The sequence below is a fragment of the Daphnia pulicaria genome, chromosome 1 (genome assembly GCF_021234035.1).
Source record: "Daphnia pulicaria isolate SC F1-1A chromosome 1, SC_F0-13Bv2, whole genome shotgun sequence".
NCBI lineage: Eukaryota > Metazoa > Arthropoda > Branchiopoda > Diplostraca > Daphniidae > Daphnia > Daphnia pulicaria.
In genome coordinates this window covers 7,783,316-7,797,014 of record NC_060913.1, presented here as the reverse complement: position 1 = coordinate 7,797,014, position 13,699 = coordinate 7,783,316, and the positions used below count along the sequence as shown (strand labels likewise).

The window sequence follows — 13,699 nt, the reverse complement described above, 5'->3', positions numbered from 1 at the left end:
GTCGACTTGTCAGAAATCACATCCTTTGAACAAAAAACATCCGAACAATCGCATGGAATTTTACATACCATGTGCAAAGTAACAAGCAAAACCAACACACTTAGCTTTGTTTTAAATCTTATTTTCATGCGACTCCTTCATCATCACTCCAAGCGGATAAAAATTTGCACGCACTTCTTTCATCACTGCCGACAAGGTTGAGTAAAACCAGTAAAACCCCTTATCAATCGGCCTTGTTTTATGTAATTGTTTTATTATGATCGTAATATGCAAGCATCAGCAGTTTAACACTTTATAATCCATTTAATATATTTTTTTCTCCGGTCAAATGTTAACCATTATAAGTGTGCGACTGTTTGGCGTGTTGCCGTGTGAGCGCGTGAATTATATCACCCTACAACTCGACAAGTTACAATTCAGCTGTATCTGATTGTGAACTGCGCATAAAGAAAGCAACAACTGTATATTATACGGAACATGGCACATTGTAATTCGGTTGCTAGGTAAAAGTGTACTTTAGCTACCCAATTTGCCATACCCATACTTCTTCTTCTCTGTTTTACTTAAGGATGGGAAGGGGCAACTGCCAAATCTCAGATGTGGAATGTGAAATTTTAGTGATGTAAAATTTCTGTGTATTCTTTGCAAATTTATTTGATAAATTCCCATTTCAATGATACATTCGGATATTCAAATACAAGCCTGTTTACTCCACTTGTTTCAATTCTTAGAATGCTGATTTGTGATTGGCAGCTGCCAATTCCCACCCTACCCAAACTTTTCTCATCCCCTTCGTTCCTACGTTTTCAATGCCCACGATAAATTGATTTTTAAAATATTTCAATTGATCATAATTGTAGAAGGATGGTCAGTAGATTAAGAATTTTTTGTGGTAATTATCTTTTTATCTATAAAAAAAAAATTATATTTAATCAGTGTTGGAATTGCAACAAGGCCCCGATGGATTCAGGGACACACACACCTCATGCCTCATTGACATGCTGAGTATTTTTCCTTTTTTCGTCTTTTAGCGATCAGCGTGTTTCAGTCATAATGAGTATTATTCGTTGCAAAAAAGAAGTGTCTGTTACTCAATATCACTATATCATTATTATTGGACATTCTTCAATGGAGCAGATGGTTTTGGTGGTATTCACGTGTTGATGGACCTGGATAATGGATATTTTGGACAAATTTGAGTAAGTTCTCCATTTTTCTTTTTCTTAATTTTTACTTCTGTGTTTCACTTCATTTGACTTTACTCGAAATTAGTACAGTAAAACATAAATAGATGAAGGGAAATGTAGTAAAAGTATAGCTCTACTATGGGGTGCGGAATGAACACTTTTTCCAAAAAAAATGTTCAATAATCGATTACCATATTTGATGTGAAAACAAATTGATAATCGATTTGAATATTGAAATCAAGTTGAAAATATATTCAAAAATTGAAAATCTTTTGAAAACGATTTCATAAATTGAAAATGATTTTGAAAAATGAAAATGATTTCGAAAAACTAAAATGAATTTGAAAAACTAAAATGATTTCGAAAAATGAAAACGAATTTGAAAAATGAAAATGAACTTGAAAAATGAAAATGAACTTGAATATCCATACAATTTCGGGAGTGCGATATGACACCACCCTACTCTATCCCCAGCTCTCTCCGGATGCTATAGCCACCCCGAGACAACCAACTAGCCATTGATGGCTATGTCGCTGATTCCAGCCAGCTAGGCCGTCAGCGATACTGTCAGCCCTTGCCGGGCGGTGCTGGCCACCGCTGCCGCCACAACGGCAGCCGCTAAAGTCTCTCTCGACCGCAGGCCGAGTATTCTACACAAAAATAGATTACACGATCCAACGTGAAAAGTTTCATGTTCCTGCAGTAAATGACACACAGCCTACCCAGCAACGATGAAGACGGAACGGCCGAATGGGTGGCTTTTACCTGAGAAAAGTTCCAGTCACGCCTCGGTATGACGTTCTCGCGAAGTTCTCGTCATTCCACTAACTGCCAACTGCCCGGAAAGAAGTGTTCTGGTACGTTTCGCTGGATAGGCCTATGCGTCCTGTACTGCTGCGATACTCTGCCGTTCAATCCGACGAGAAGAAGAAGGCGGACACGCCTTCTTGCTGACGTGGATCCTCATGTTGGTGCTGGCCCTGCTGGAAATTATCCGCTATCTAAGCGGATTGGGGAGCTGGACTTCTCTATTGTCTCTACGTCAATTTGCCATGTGGTCCACGTGCGCCGGAAGTGTTACCTACCCGATACTCTACGGCATTTATATAAAATTGGGCCATTCCAAGGAAGAGTTCATTGGAAGGATGGCTCTGTCTCAGCTGCAGCGACGGATTGAACACCAAAAATTGGCGCAACGTCTATCTTTTCTACCATCATGGAGGCAGCGGACATGGCGGTGGAGGCCAAAGAAGAGGATCCAAATGGTCATGTTGCCCATGTCCGTTTCAACAGAAAAGCTTTTTTTTTCATGGCCGGCCTCAAATAAAAGTAGTCGTATAGGAACATGAAACTTTTCACGTTGGATCGTGTAATCTATTTTTGTGTAGGGTAATACTCGGCCTGCGGTCGAGAGAGACTTTAGCGGCTGCCGTTGTGGCGGCAGCGGTGGCCAGCACCGCCCGGCAAGGGCTGACAGTATCGCTGACGGCCTAGCTGGCTGGAATCAGCGACATAGCCATCAATGGCTAGTCGGTTGTCTCGGGGTGGCTATAGCATCCGGAGAGAGCTGGGGATAGAGTAGGGTGGTGTCATATCGCACTCCCGAAATTGTATGGATATTCAAGTTCATTTTCATTTTTCAAGTTCATTTTCATTTTTCAAATTCGTTTTCATTTTTCGAAATCATTTTAGTTTTTCAAATTCATTTTAGTTTTTCGAAATCATTTTCATTTTTCAAAATCATTTTCAATTTATGAAATCGTTTTCAAAAGATTTTCAATTTTTGAATATATTTTCAACTTGATTTCAATATTCAAATCGATTATCAATTTGTTTTCACATCAAATATGGTAATCGATTATTGAACATTTTTTTTTGGAAAAAGTGTTCATTCCGCACCCCATACTCTACAGTCTACACTTTTATCAAACTTTGCAGCAGGAAATGAAGGGGCAGGTATAGCGACTAGACTAGCCATCGAGAATTAAGCGTGAATGACGGCTAATAACGTGGGGATTACAACCGGACGAAACTACAATGTCAGTGAAATTCATCATCCTGCATGTTCTGTTTGAAATGTAAGTCCAGCACAAACCATTTGACATTTTGAAAGGCTGTTGTGGGTACTATCTTGAGTAATGAATCAAAAGTTTATTACGGTTCTCTAGCATATGTGGAAAATCAGGGCACAGTTAGGGGAGCTGCTTAACCTAGAGTCGTCTTTACGTGTAGTGTGTAATATAAAATGAAAAGTATGTCAGATCTAATTATTCTGATTAGTGATAACCTCATTGTCATTTCCTATCAGTAAGTAATTAGCCTGATTTCAAGAAAATTGCCTGGATTTTATTTGTTTCAAATGCTTGAAGGAGATGAGGAAATGAGGATCTCTAAGCTAGAAATTGATTTGAATGATGTTTCTATAAATGAAGGACGATTTTATTAGTTTCCGGTAGTACTCACCACATTTAGTCAGAATTGAGAAAAGCTATGTAGTGCAAGGAATGAAGAATAATGAAACATTATATTAGACATACAGTATGGTAAAGGAACGAATTGACCATTTGTACGCAGTTGGACTCGGTCGAGTCCATGAACTAGCATTGCAATCGAACTGGTTTTATCCAACAAGGATTTTTTTTTCTTTACTTATCGGAAGTTTTAAAATGCAACCCCGTTCAACTTAGGACGATTTCAAAGCTTTTCGGAGCTACAGATCTTTCATTTAAAAATGTATCTTTATTATTTATTTTTATGGCCCCAAAAAGATAATCCATGTTGTCACCGCCCTCGGTGTGTTTTGTGTTTCATGGACTCAAGGGTACGACCAGTATATAATGCGGTTAATGGCCTGACATACGGAATCAGTCTTAACTCTCTACTAATCGAACGGTAACGAACGCTTCTACTGTACTGCATTCGTCGTTTCCTTCACGCCATTGCAATGCATGAACAGTCTCAGTCATCAGTTGGGAAAGAGGGAAGCCTTCAGGATCACTCTGTTGGGTACGTCGTCTTTGAAAAATAATTTCTTATGATCTCCAATTTGGGAAGAGTAAAAAGAAACAAATCAAAACAAAATCGATTTTTTTTTCTTTTTTTTGTACATTACTAGGCGATTTTCTATTCATCTTAATGTGAACAAGCTTGACGAGAAGGCTCACTTGCGTGACAGCATTCGGATGACCCGGAGCTTGAAAGACCATTTGAATCGCGAGACTTTACCTTCTCCGGACAACTACCATCCTCATCTTCTGACCATTGGATCCCGAGCAACCCTGGATGAGCTGCACCTTGGCGAGGTTTACGAACAAAAAGTGAGCAAACAAAAAAATGACTTCAAAAAAGTTATTGGCTATACCGGGCTTGATAAAAATATTTCACTGCTGTAGATAGATTGATTTGTATAGCACTGTTCTAAACGGAAAACCACCGAGCGCTAAATGCATTCGTAAAAAGCCGGGAAAAAACATGATTTAATTAGGCTGTCTAAGTACACTTTATCAGTCTTTGAAGTACTGTAGCGATGGAAAATTACTGCCAAATTGTGAAACCAGGATTAAGCACTGTTCTACATGGCAAAGTAAATAATAGTCGGCATTACCGGCCAATGATTACCCAATATCATGAGTATCAAACTGAACATGCATCCATTGTGTCCTATCTTTCCAGGATTTAGTTTTAGTTTTTGACCCCATTTGGTTTGAAATAGTTTAATCCCATTTGCCATGTAAGTAGTTATTTTATATACTTTGCTAGCAATTGGGAGTTTTTAGATTTTATTTTATTACGATAAAACCAAAAGGCCCGTGGGAAAATGAGAGCCAATCCTTATCAATTGTGCATGATGAACATACTGTCTGGACATTAGGCTACATCGTTACTAAATAAGCACAAAGTAGTTAGAACAATAATTCTATACTGCTATTTTTTTTTACCATTACAGGATGACAACTCTGAAGTGGAAATCGTTGCTGCTGGTTTCAAATTTGGTTGGGTTCAAGGAGTTTTGATCCGATGCTTGCTCAACATTTGGGGAGTCATGCTTTTCCTTCGCCTGTCTTGGGTTGTGGGACAAGCCGGAATTCTCCAAGCGATTTTAATTGTTCTGCTGGCCACGGCTGTCACTATTTTCACTTCTTTGTCAATGTCAGCCATCAGCACAAACGGCCAGATCAAAGGAGGAGGAACATATTACATGATATCCCGCTCCCTTGGTCCGGAATTCGGAGGAGCCATTGGAATCATCTTCGCCCTTGCTAATTCAATGGGTATCGCGCTTCACACTGTTGGCTTCTGCGAAGCGCTCAGCGATATGCTTAAGGAATATTTCGATATCGAGATTGTTGATGGAGGTCTCAACGATATTCGAATCATTGGTTCTATCACGCTTGTTGTCTTGGGCGCAATCGTTGCCATCGGAATGGAATGGGAGGCCAAGGTAGGTGATCCCAATTAAGTGTGCAATTAATCTCATTTTATACAGACATTTTAATTTGCTCCATGCAGGCTCAGTTACTGTTTATGGGAATTTTGATCGTTGCGTTGGCCAATTTCATTGTGGGAAGTATAATGGGGCCTACTACGGACGACGAATTATCCAAAGGATTCATCGGCTACAATCGTAAGGCGTCTCATGAAAATCGCCATAATATTTTAAAGCAACTAATCCGAAGTTTTCGTGTGTGCACTCTTTTAGTTGAGATAATAACTACAAACTTTGAACCCGATTATCGCGTCACAAACGGATTAGAGCAGAGCTTCTTTACCGTATTCGCAATTTTTTTCCCAGCCGCAACTGGAATTTTGGCTGGCGCTAACATCTCGGGTGATTTGAGGGTGAATTATTCTTATCCACTCCATAATCGTTTTCACAAACTTAACTTTATACTTTTTGTGTGTAGAATCCCTCAGAAGCTATTCCTAAAGGCACCATATTGGCTATCATCACCACATCATTCTCGTACATCTTGTTCGCCATCATTGCAGGAGCTACTACTCTTCGCGATGCTACCGGGGACCCAGCTAATTACACAGTTAATGGAACTGTAAGCGAATACATGAAAACCTGCGAAAATGAAACTTGCGAATGGGGATTACAAAACAGTTACCAAGTGATGACGTTAGTGTCGGCTTTCGGACCACTCAACTATGCCGGATGCTTCGCCGCAACTCTTAGTTCGGCCCTTGCCTGCTTCGTCTCTGCTCCCAAGATCTTTCAAGCCTTGTGCAATGACAAAATTTTCCCTTATCTACATTTTTTCGGCAAAGGATACGGCAAAAATCAAGAGCCTCTAAGAGCTTACGCCTTAGCCTTTGCAATTGCTTTGGCCTGTATTCTGATAGGTAAAATAATCGGCAAGCATTTTGGTTAAAACTTTTTTCTCTAATCACCTTTAATTCTTTCGTGTAGCTGAATTAAACACTATCGCTCCCTTGATTACCAACTGTTTCTTGGCGTCTTACAGTTTGATAAACTTATCCACTTTCCATGTCGATCTGCTCAAACCTGTCGGATGGCGTCCCACCTTTCGCTATTACAACAAATGGCTAAGCCTTTTAGGTTTTGGTCTTTCTGTTGCCGCCATGTTTTTGTGCAGCTGGCCCACGGCTCTTGTGACATCCGCCTTAGTTGTTACATTCTTTTTTATAGTCAGGTATCGCAAACCAGGTATATTGAAATTATTACTTCTTTCGATTGCTGATTATTATTAATGAACACTGTGTTTTTCAGATGTGAACTGGGGTTCATCGACACAGGTGCAAGTGTACAAAGCAGCCCTCAGCAGTGTCCAACAGTTCAGTACTATTGAAGAACACATTAAAACATATACGCCACAAATTCTAGTCATGACTGGATTGCCAAACATGCGACCCTCTCTTGTTGATTTCGCATACCTTTTCTGTAAAAATAATTCGTTAATGATTTGTGGTGACATCCTCAAGGTATCCACTGTAATTTTTAAAAATCTAAACCTACCCCAGTTTAAATGTTTGCCTTGTCTTGTAGGAGCGACAGAGTCACAAACAACGTACTGAACGGACCCAAAAGTCTTTGCATTGGCTCCGGGCTCACAAGACGAAATCTTTTTATTCATTGATGGACAATATCTCATTCCCCAACGGAGTCGGAGCAATGTTGCAGGCCACCGGAGTTGGCAAAATGAAGCCCAACATCCTTCTAATTGGCTACCAAAGCAAATGGAAAACCAGCCAAAATAGTGAAATCGACGAATATTTTACGGCAATTAAGTGCGTTTCAAAAGAATTTTCGAAATTAAATTAAATTAAAACATTTTTTCATTGTAAAATATGCTATGTCCAATGCCTGTAGTACCGCGCTAGAGATGCACATTGCCGTAACGATACTGCGCGTCGAGGAAGGGCTCGATTACACAGGGATTATCAGAGATTTTGATATAAAAGATCTCGTTAAGGAGAAACCAATCAAAGAAGGAATCGACAATCCAACATTTGAAAATTCACGGGAAAGTGATGATACTGCAACTTTCCCTACGTTTGGTATGTTCCTTGACATTCTTCTCTCTTTGACTACCGATAATTTTTAAATTCCAAAACATACTCTTGTAGACACTGCCGAGAGTATTGAATCACAAGGCAGCGAAATTAAAGGAGAAACAAAATTCCCGTCACCAACGGAAAGCGCTGCTGATAAGAAGAAACGGATGAAGAAATCGCGAATAGTTTTTAAGTATGATTTCTCAAAAAATAACCCTTAGTTGATTAACTTTACTAAACTTTTAATATTCAAAGGGACCCACAAGGTAATGAATTGCCTGACGAAGTGCAAAACAACATTTGCCGCTTCCGCATGAAACAGAAGCGCGGGACTATCGACGTTTGGTGGCTCTACGATGACGGCGGCCTCTCTATGCTGTTGCCCCACATCTTGACGACGCGTTCCAATTGGGCCAAATCCAAATTGCGCGTTTTCTGTCTGGCCGACGACAATGAGGAACAACTTACCAAACAGAAAAGGTGTTATCCTTATCTTATTAAAATTAAGATTAACATTATCACGATATTATATGTTTCGTTGTAGCATGAGACTCTTGTTGGAGAAATTTCGCATTCCCGTTTCGGATGTGGTCGTGATTCATGATATGACACATCCGCCCTCTAAGCAAACCAAGATCTGGTTCGACAACCTCACAAGCGAATTTGTCCGCAAAGATGACGATCCAAGCAACGCTGATTCCAATAGTGAGTTGAGCTATATTGTTGAAGATGCTCAAATAGAAAGACTAAAAAACAATTTATTTTAAAAACAACGTAATAGTTCCAGTGATCAAAGAGTCCGAGCTGTTGGCCCAGAAGCACAAAACGTTTAATTTTATGAGACTTAGAGAGTTACTGCTGCAGAACTCTTTGGAGGCAAACCTCGTTGTAATGTAAGTAAATTACGTCTTTTTTTTACAAGAACATAAATCAAATTATTTTTTCTTGCTAGGACACTGCCAATATCGCAGAAAGGAATAGTCAGTGGTCCGCTTTACATGTGCTGGTTGGAAACACTTACTGCCAGCATGCCACCATTTCTTCTAGTTCGTGGCAACCACACATCTGTCCTCACTTTCCATTCTTAACACCTCGACTTTCACACTACGAACTTTTGGATATGAAAAACAGCGGACAATTTAAGTTCCACAATCGTTCTTTGAGTGCCAATAGGCACAAAAGAATTCAAACGAATCATATTTTACCCTGTTACACGTCATTTCTTTGTTATTTGAACTACCCACGATACACATGTAAATGTAATAACGAAAGTATTTTTTTGTTATCATCGTTCTTTTCCAAGGCATCACCTAAATTGTATTTCACGCATTAAGGAATAGGGGGACAGAGACACATTCTCCAGAAGAAAAGAGATTTTAGGTTGAAATCACACGGTTTGATGGAATATAGGGTAGGCCCTTTGCTGGTGGGAAGAGTAAGAGATTTTGATTGAAATTGAGAGAAAAATTTTGGGGAATGGCAAGACCTAAAGTGGCGTAACAAGAAATAGGATTGTACATCATGCAAGGCGTGCGTTTGTTCTCAAACATGTTTTAAAAGGCACGGGCCGTAGAAGGTCGATGAATACAGTACTTAGCGATGAAGGAGTCGGAGACTGCCGATAACAATATCTAGGATGAAATTCAAAGATCATGTTCAGCCACACTTTGTTGCAGGTAATCCTGATACAAAGTTTTCTTTTTGGTTTTAACGGTAGTCTGAACGAATTCACGATGATCGGCCAGGCGTCGTTTTTGGCCACGCGAAAGCGTTGGCTTCAGACGAGTTGACCAACGTGCCAATCCGAGCAGCACCAATGACACGCCAATGAGCACCAACAGGGTAGTAAGATGAGATTCTTCGGGAATGAGATCCCAAAATTGACGCACTGGAGACTATGTATCAACAAGAAATCAAACAGATGAGCGGGATGATCCTAATTATGAATTTGAAAAAAAAAAAAAAAAAAACCATTACCAGATAGAGACGAAGCATGTCCGCCCCGTTATCTCCAACCAACGAGGCAAGCAATTCACGAGATGCGTTAGACACAGCAAAGTTGATGATGAGCATTAATGGTATGGTAAGGCCCAACAAAGTGAACATAATCCCTGCGATAAAAAAATTAAATGTTAAAAACAAACCACGTCATTTGCAGATTGAATTTACCTTTTCCGGACGCTCTTAAGTTGTACGACTTAGCGTTGTTATCATCTTCAATCTGCTTGTCAACAAGTTGTGCTATCTTTTCACAATCTTTCTCCAGAGTATTGAGCGTGTTCTGGATTGTCTGATTGATCGTTTTTTCAATATCTTTGCAAACATCTTCAATTTGGTTCACGCAGCGGACGAGCTGTGGATCAATCGAGTCGTTTTAAATTAAACAAAAGGAAATAAAGTTGTAAATACGGACTCATTCGAACCTTGTTAGGATTGGGAATATAAATCGTCGGCATGTCGAAACCCGTCTTATTAAGTCCGGGTCGTTTACATAACTCTTGAACGATCTGCATCATGACCCTTAATTAAAATAAAGAAAAACCGATAAGGTTTAAACGATACAAAATAAGAGAATGATGAAGAGAAAGCAAACCTCTGTCTATCGGATTCTGTTCCAGCTTCATCCGCTTTGGAGAGATAAAACCGAAGGCGTTCTGGATGACGGATGTTCAGCTGTTCCACGAGATTGAGGGTTCGCTTGCACAGCGCTTGCCCAATTGGGTCAAAGAAAACAAAGATTAAATCCGCCAGTTCGCCTAAACAAACAAAACAAAAGGAGAACGAAGCGTTAGTCAATGTGGAATAAGTGACTCATTTCAAGCAAAATCTTACCAAGCCATTCAATTGATTCGTTGACATCGAACGGATATTTCATATCACCATCGACCAGGCCGGGAGTATCAACAAAAGTCACCAAGCTAAATTTCTTTTGCTTAGAAGTAGAGATTTCGGTGTTGAGGTAATCCACCACACCTGTTGAGATAAGCGGTGGGGACACAAAACCATTACATCAGCTACACAAATGATTTAACTACTAAGAACAAACAAGTGAAACAATATCAAACAAAAAGGCGGTTCGTCTCCTGATTCGGAAAGCCCTTCACTGGGCAGCTCGCGTGCTTGACTACCTATCAGCAAGGTGCCCCGGGAAGGACCGACCCAACACAGGGAAAATCTTTTAAGGCGGGAAGCTAAAATGTGTCTCCGGATCGTAAGTAGAGATCAATTCAAACAGTGAGCAATAACAACTTTGACATTTAAATGAAATGTAAAATTATTAAAGAGTAGGAAAGTTACTCGAAAAACTGGAGCCATTTTCTGAAACTGACTGTTTGACTGGCGACAAGAGAATGAAATAAATCTGGGTTGGCTGACGAGCATTTATAAAGCAAGGCCTACACAGAGGAACATCTGAGGGGGGAGCGCACTACAGCGTGTGAAAAAAGAGACGAGAAGAGGAGGGTGGGCGGAGAAGGACAAGGGTGCCTACTCTGAGAGGAAGTGGTTGGCTACTGCTGATAAGAGAATTGGATCGAGCTATCGATAGACTGTGCTAACCGTTTATCGAACAGTCAGGATATGTAGTGGGCTTGGAACGGGTGGGAGAGAAGGCTAGAGACAAGTATTGAATAGCGCGAAGTACCGCGTCGGTTCAAACAAAGCGCCCAGTAGAGAACGGAATACACCGCAATGTAGAACAGCTGCGTCCTGGAAGTCTGCGGTAAAAGGGAGAGAGCAGAGGAAACCTCTTATACCGCCGAAAAAACACCGATCCGGTTGCACACCGACCACAACCTCCGTAAAAGATACGCTGTTTCTACGCATTTCAAAATAAACTGATTTTTACTACTGGTCTCAAACGATAACGCTTACTTTGTTTGCCTTAAACCAATCAAGTTGCCTCGATTTGTAATTTGACGAGAACAGTTGTCAGTATTTAAAAATTCTTACCAGGAATTTCTTGTAGCGGTTTGAAATGAGGGTATAGATGCAGAGTTGCATTGCCCTAGAAGTTTAAGAAAGGAAGCTCGTTAATTAATTGCAACTTTCCGGATCTAGTTCAATACAATTATTACAGTGAGTGATTCCCGCTTGCGTCCACTTGTAACGAACGTAAACCCTTGCGTTTCAATGGCAACCCCTGTTCGCTGGACATGCTCCTCGATGTACCTTGGAGAAAGAGAGAGGAAAGGAAAAAGGGTAAATCGTAAAGGTTTTAAAAATATATCAAGGATCTTTTTAGTTACCAATTGATGAACGATGATTTTCCGGCAGAATGATTACCAATAAGTATCACAGTGATTTTCTTGCGCGGAGCAAGCAAATTCAGACCAACTTCCTCAGCAACACGTACAAGACCTAAAGAAATAAAGAGGATAGGGTAATTTAAAAAAAAAAAAGATTTAACGTAAATGCTTTAAATACGAATGAAATTTTAGTGCATTCTCTTCATTTCAAGAAAAAAAATTCAAGATGGAATTTAACTAATAATCTATGAAACGTGATATTCTGCATTTCATAACTCAAGCACTCATGTCTCGTCTTTGGTTTCTCGTTCCCCATTTCTAAACCGTCAAATTTTGTTATCTCCCTCCAGAGGTTAACAATTTGTGCACTGAGCAAGATAAGGAAGAATAGTGTATGTTTTCTAGTTTTAGTAGAAAAGTGATATTGAAAAACCTTAACAGTAAATCTTAGATAGAGTATACTAATCAGGCCTTATCACGATTTAACCCACACTACATCAACTGTGTTTTTAGATCTAGTACTAAGGTGTTTGGGAGGAAAAGATTATAGCATTAAACTTTTCATATCATCGCTTATGAAAACATGCACTCAAAATCTCAACTGCGTCTATTCATTTCCTTCGAGAATACTAGACAATCCCTGTACATACCTTTGTCTGAATCTGTGTAGAGAGTGTGACACTCTTTCAGAATTCTCTCATTGATGGAAAGTGTTGCTTGCTCTAGGGCAGCACTGGAACCACCTTGTCGTGATTTGACTCTTCCAGACATGACAAAACCTACTGTCCAGCAAGCAAAAAGATCTGAAAAACTGATAAATAAAAAAGGAAAATTAGCCTTTTAGTTACAACTTAATTATGAAAGGTCACAGAATTGAAAAATAATATCGAAGTTCCCGAATTTGTCCCGTTATTGATTGATGAAACGTAACAGAACATACCCTCAAAAGCTAGAACTGCACAACTGAAACAGATTTACAATACAGAGAACTAGCAGAACTAGAAACTTATGAAGCAAGCTAAGCTAGAATCTGTAACAACTAACAATTTGCTAATTACAGATTATAAAATAGAGAAAACTTCTTGACATAATGACATGACGTACTTGAAATTCAACAGACGAGTAAACTGAAAATGGTAAAATGCCGGGAATGTTGCCAAATTTCGATAGGACTCTTTCCAAATTCTAGATTGCCTTATCTATTTTTATCCGCATCGCTAACGATAGTGACGACTGACGAGAAGCTTGTTCGAACAAACAGAAAATTCTGTATTGTACTACATAGTCATGGCTTGCGTTTTCCACAGATTATTTTAGAATGAATTCTCACAATGAACGAAACAAAAAATTACGAAAGAAATTAATTTATTGATACCCTGGGTTCATCTCACGTAAAACGAATCACACAAATTTGGTATCTCCGAGTTGCAAACTGAAACAAGAGGCAGCTGAATTTTGTCTCATAAACCAAACGAACTTGACAGAACTTTCACACATAAATGTTTGTTCAGGCCGCAAAAGTTGAACAACAGCCAAAAGAGTGGTAAATGAAAAAAAAAGGAAAAAACAGAAACAGTTTAGAACAGATGAGCTACGCGGAGGATTTCCATAGCACCAGACTCGAGTGATGCGAAGATAGTTTAAATTCGGCAGGTACATAAAAACGTTGCTTGCCGAAGTACACAACGATTGGTCTAGGTGAAATGGATTCGCTCTAACCAAACAGAACTTGGCAACAAACAGAGG

The 13,699-nt window shown here is 39.6% G+C and overlaps 2 protein-coding genes across 7 annotated transcripts; one reads left to right on the top strand and one right to left on the bottom strand.

Moving 5' to 3' along the window:
• The first annotated feature begins 1,020 nt into the window (after positions 1-1,020).
• Positions 1,021-9,003, top strand: LOC124313461 (bumetanide-sensitive sodium-(potassium)-chloride cotransporter-like). Of its 4 annotated transcripts, none has more exons than XM_046778414.1 (17): positions 1,021-1,199; positions 3,129-3,265; positions 4,008-4,193; positions 4,303-4,504; positions 5,134-5,628; positions 5,697-5,811; positions 5,887-6,026; positions 6,092-6,533; positions 6,601-6,858; positions 6,922-7,133; positions 7,198-7,439; positions 7,522-7,709; positions 7,779-7,899; positions 7,962-8,186; positions 8,251-8,411; positions 8,488-8,599; positions 8,659-9,002. In XM_046778414.1, the coding sequence occupies exons 3-17, from the start codon at positions 4,132-4,134 to the stop codon at positions 8,792-8,794; spliced, it is 3,111 nt and encodes a 1,036-aa protein (XP_046634370.1). In that variant the 5' UTR covers positions 1,021-1,199; positions 3,129-3,265; positions 4,008-4,131; the 3' UTR covers positions 8,795-9,002. The 4 variants fall into 4 exon arrangements, with proteins under 4 accessions (XP_046634370.1, XP_046634363.1, XP_046634378.1 ...); XM_046778407.1 differs by having other exon boundaries at positions 3,126-3,265; XM_046778422.1 differs by lacking the exon at positions 3,129-3,265.
• On the bottom strand, positions 8,998-13,669 carry LOC124313581 (sarcalumenin-like). Of its 3 annotated transcripts, none has more exons than XM_046778513.1 (11): positions 13,329-13,669; positions 12,604-12,764; positions 11,954-12,065; positions 11,783-11,876; positions 11,658-11,712; positions 10,539-10,679; positions 10,300-10,462; positions 10,130-10,226; positions 9,876-10,059; positions 9,684-9,817; positions 8,998-9,601 (listed from the first exon to the last, which is right to left on the bottom strand). In XM_046778513.1, the coding sequence occupies exons 1-11, from the start codon at positions 13,337-13,339 to the stop codon at positions 9,350-9,352; spliced, it is 1,404 nt and encodes a 467-aa protein (XP_046634469.1). In that variant the 5' UTR covers positions 13,340-13,669; the 3' UTR covers positions 8,998-9,349. The 3 variants fall into 3 exon arrangements, with proteins under 3 accessions (XP_046634469.1, XP_046634472.1, XP_046634471.1); XM_046778516.1 differs by lacking the exon at positions 13,329-13,669 and adding an exon at positions 13,058-13,184; XM_046778515.1 differs by lacking the exon at positions 13,329-13,669 and adding an exon at positions 12,894-13,051.
• Positions 13,670-13,699: the final 30 nt, after the last annotated feature.

Excerpts from the sequence above, each read along its gene's own strand:
- LOC124313461 (XM_046778422.1), top strand. The coding sequence starts at position 4,132 with ATGCATGAACAGTCTCAGTCATCAGTTGGGAAAGAGGGAAGCCTTCAG. Across the intron at positions 4,194-4,302 it reads CTTCAGGATCACTCTGTTGG|GCGATTTTCTATTCATCTTA; the intron begins GTACGTCGTCTT and ends GTACATTACTAG. Across the intron at positions 8,412-8,487 it reads AAGCAACGCTGATTCCAATA|TTCCAGTGATCAAAGAGTCC; the intron begins GTGAGTTGAGCT and ends ACAACGTAATAG.
- LOC124313581 (XM_046778513.1), bottom strand. Across the intron at positions 11,877-11,953 it reads AAATCATCGTTCATCAATTG|GTACATCGAGGAGCATGTCC; the intron begins GTAACTAAAAAG and ends TCTTTCTCCAAG. Across the intron at positions 9,602-9,683 it reads ACATGCTTCGTCTCTATCTG|TCTCCAGTGCGTCAATTTTG; the intron begins GTAATGGTTTTT and ends GTTGATACATAG.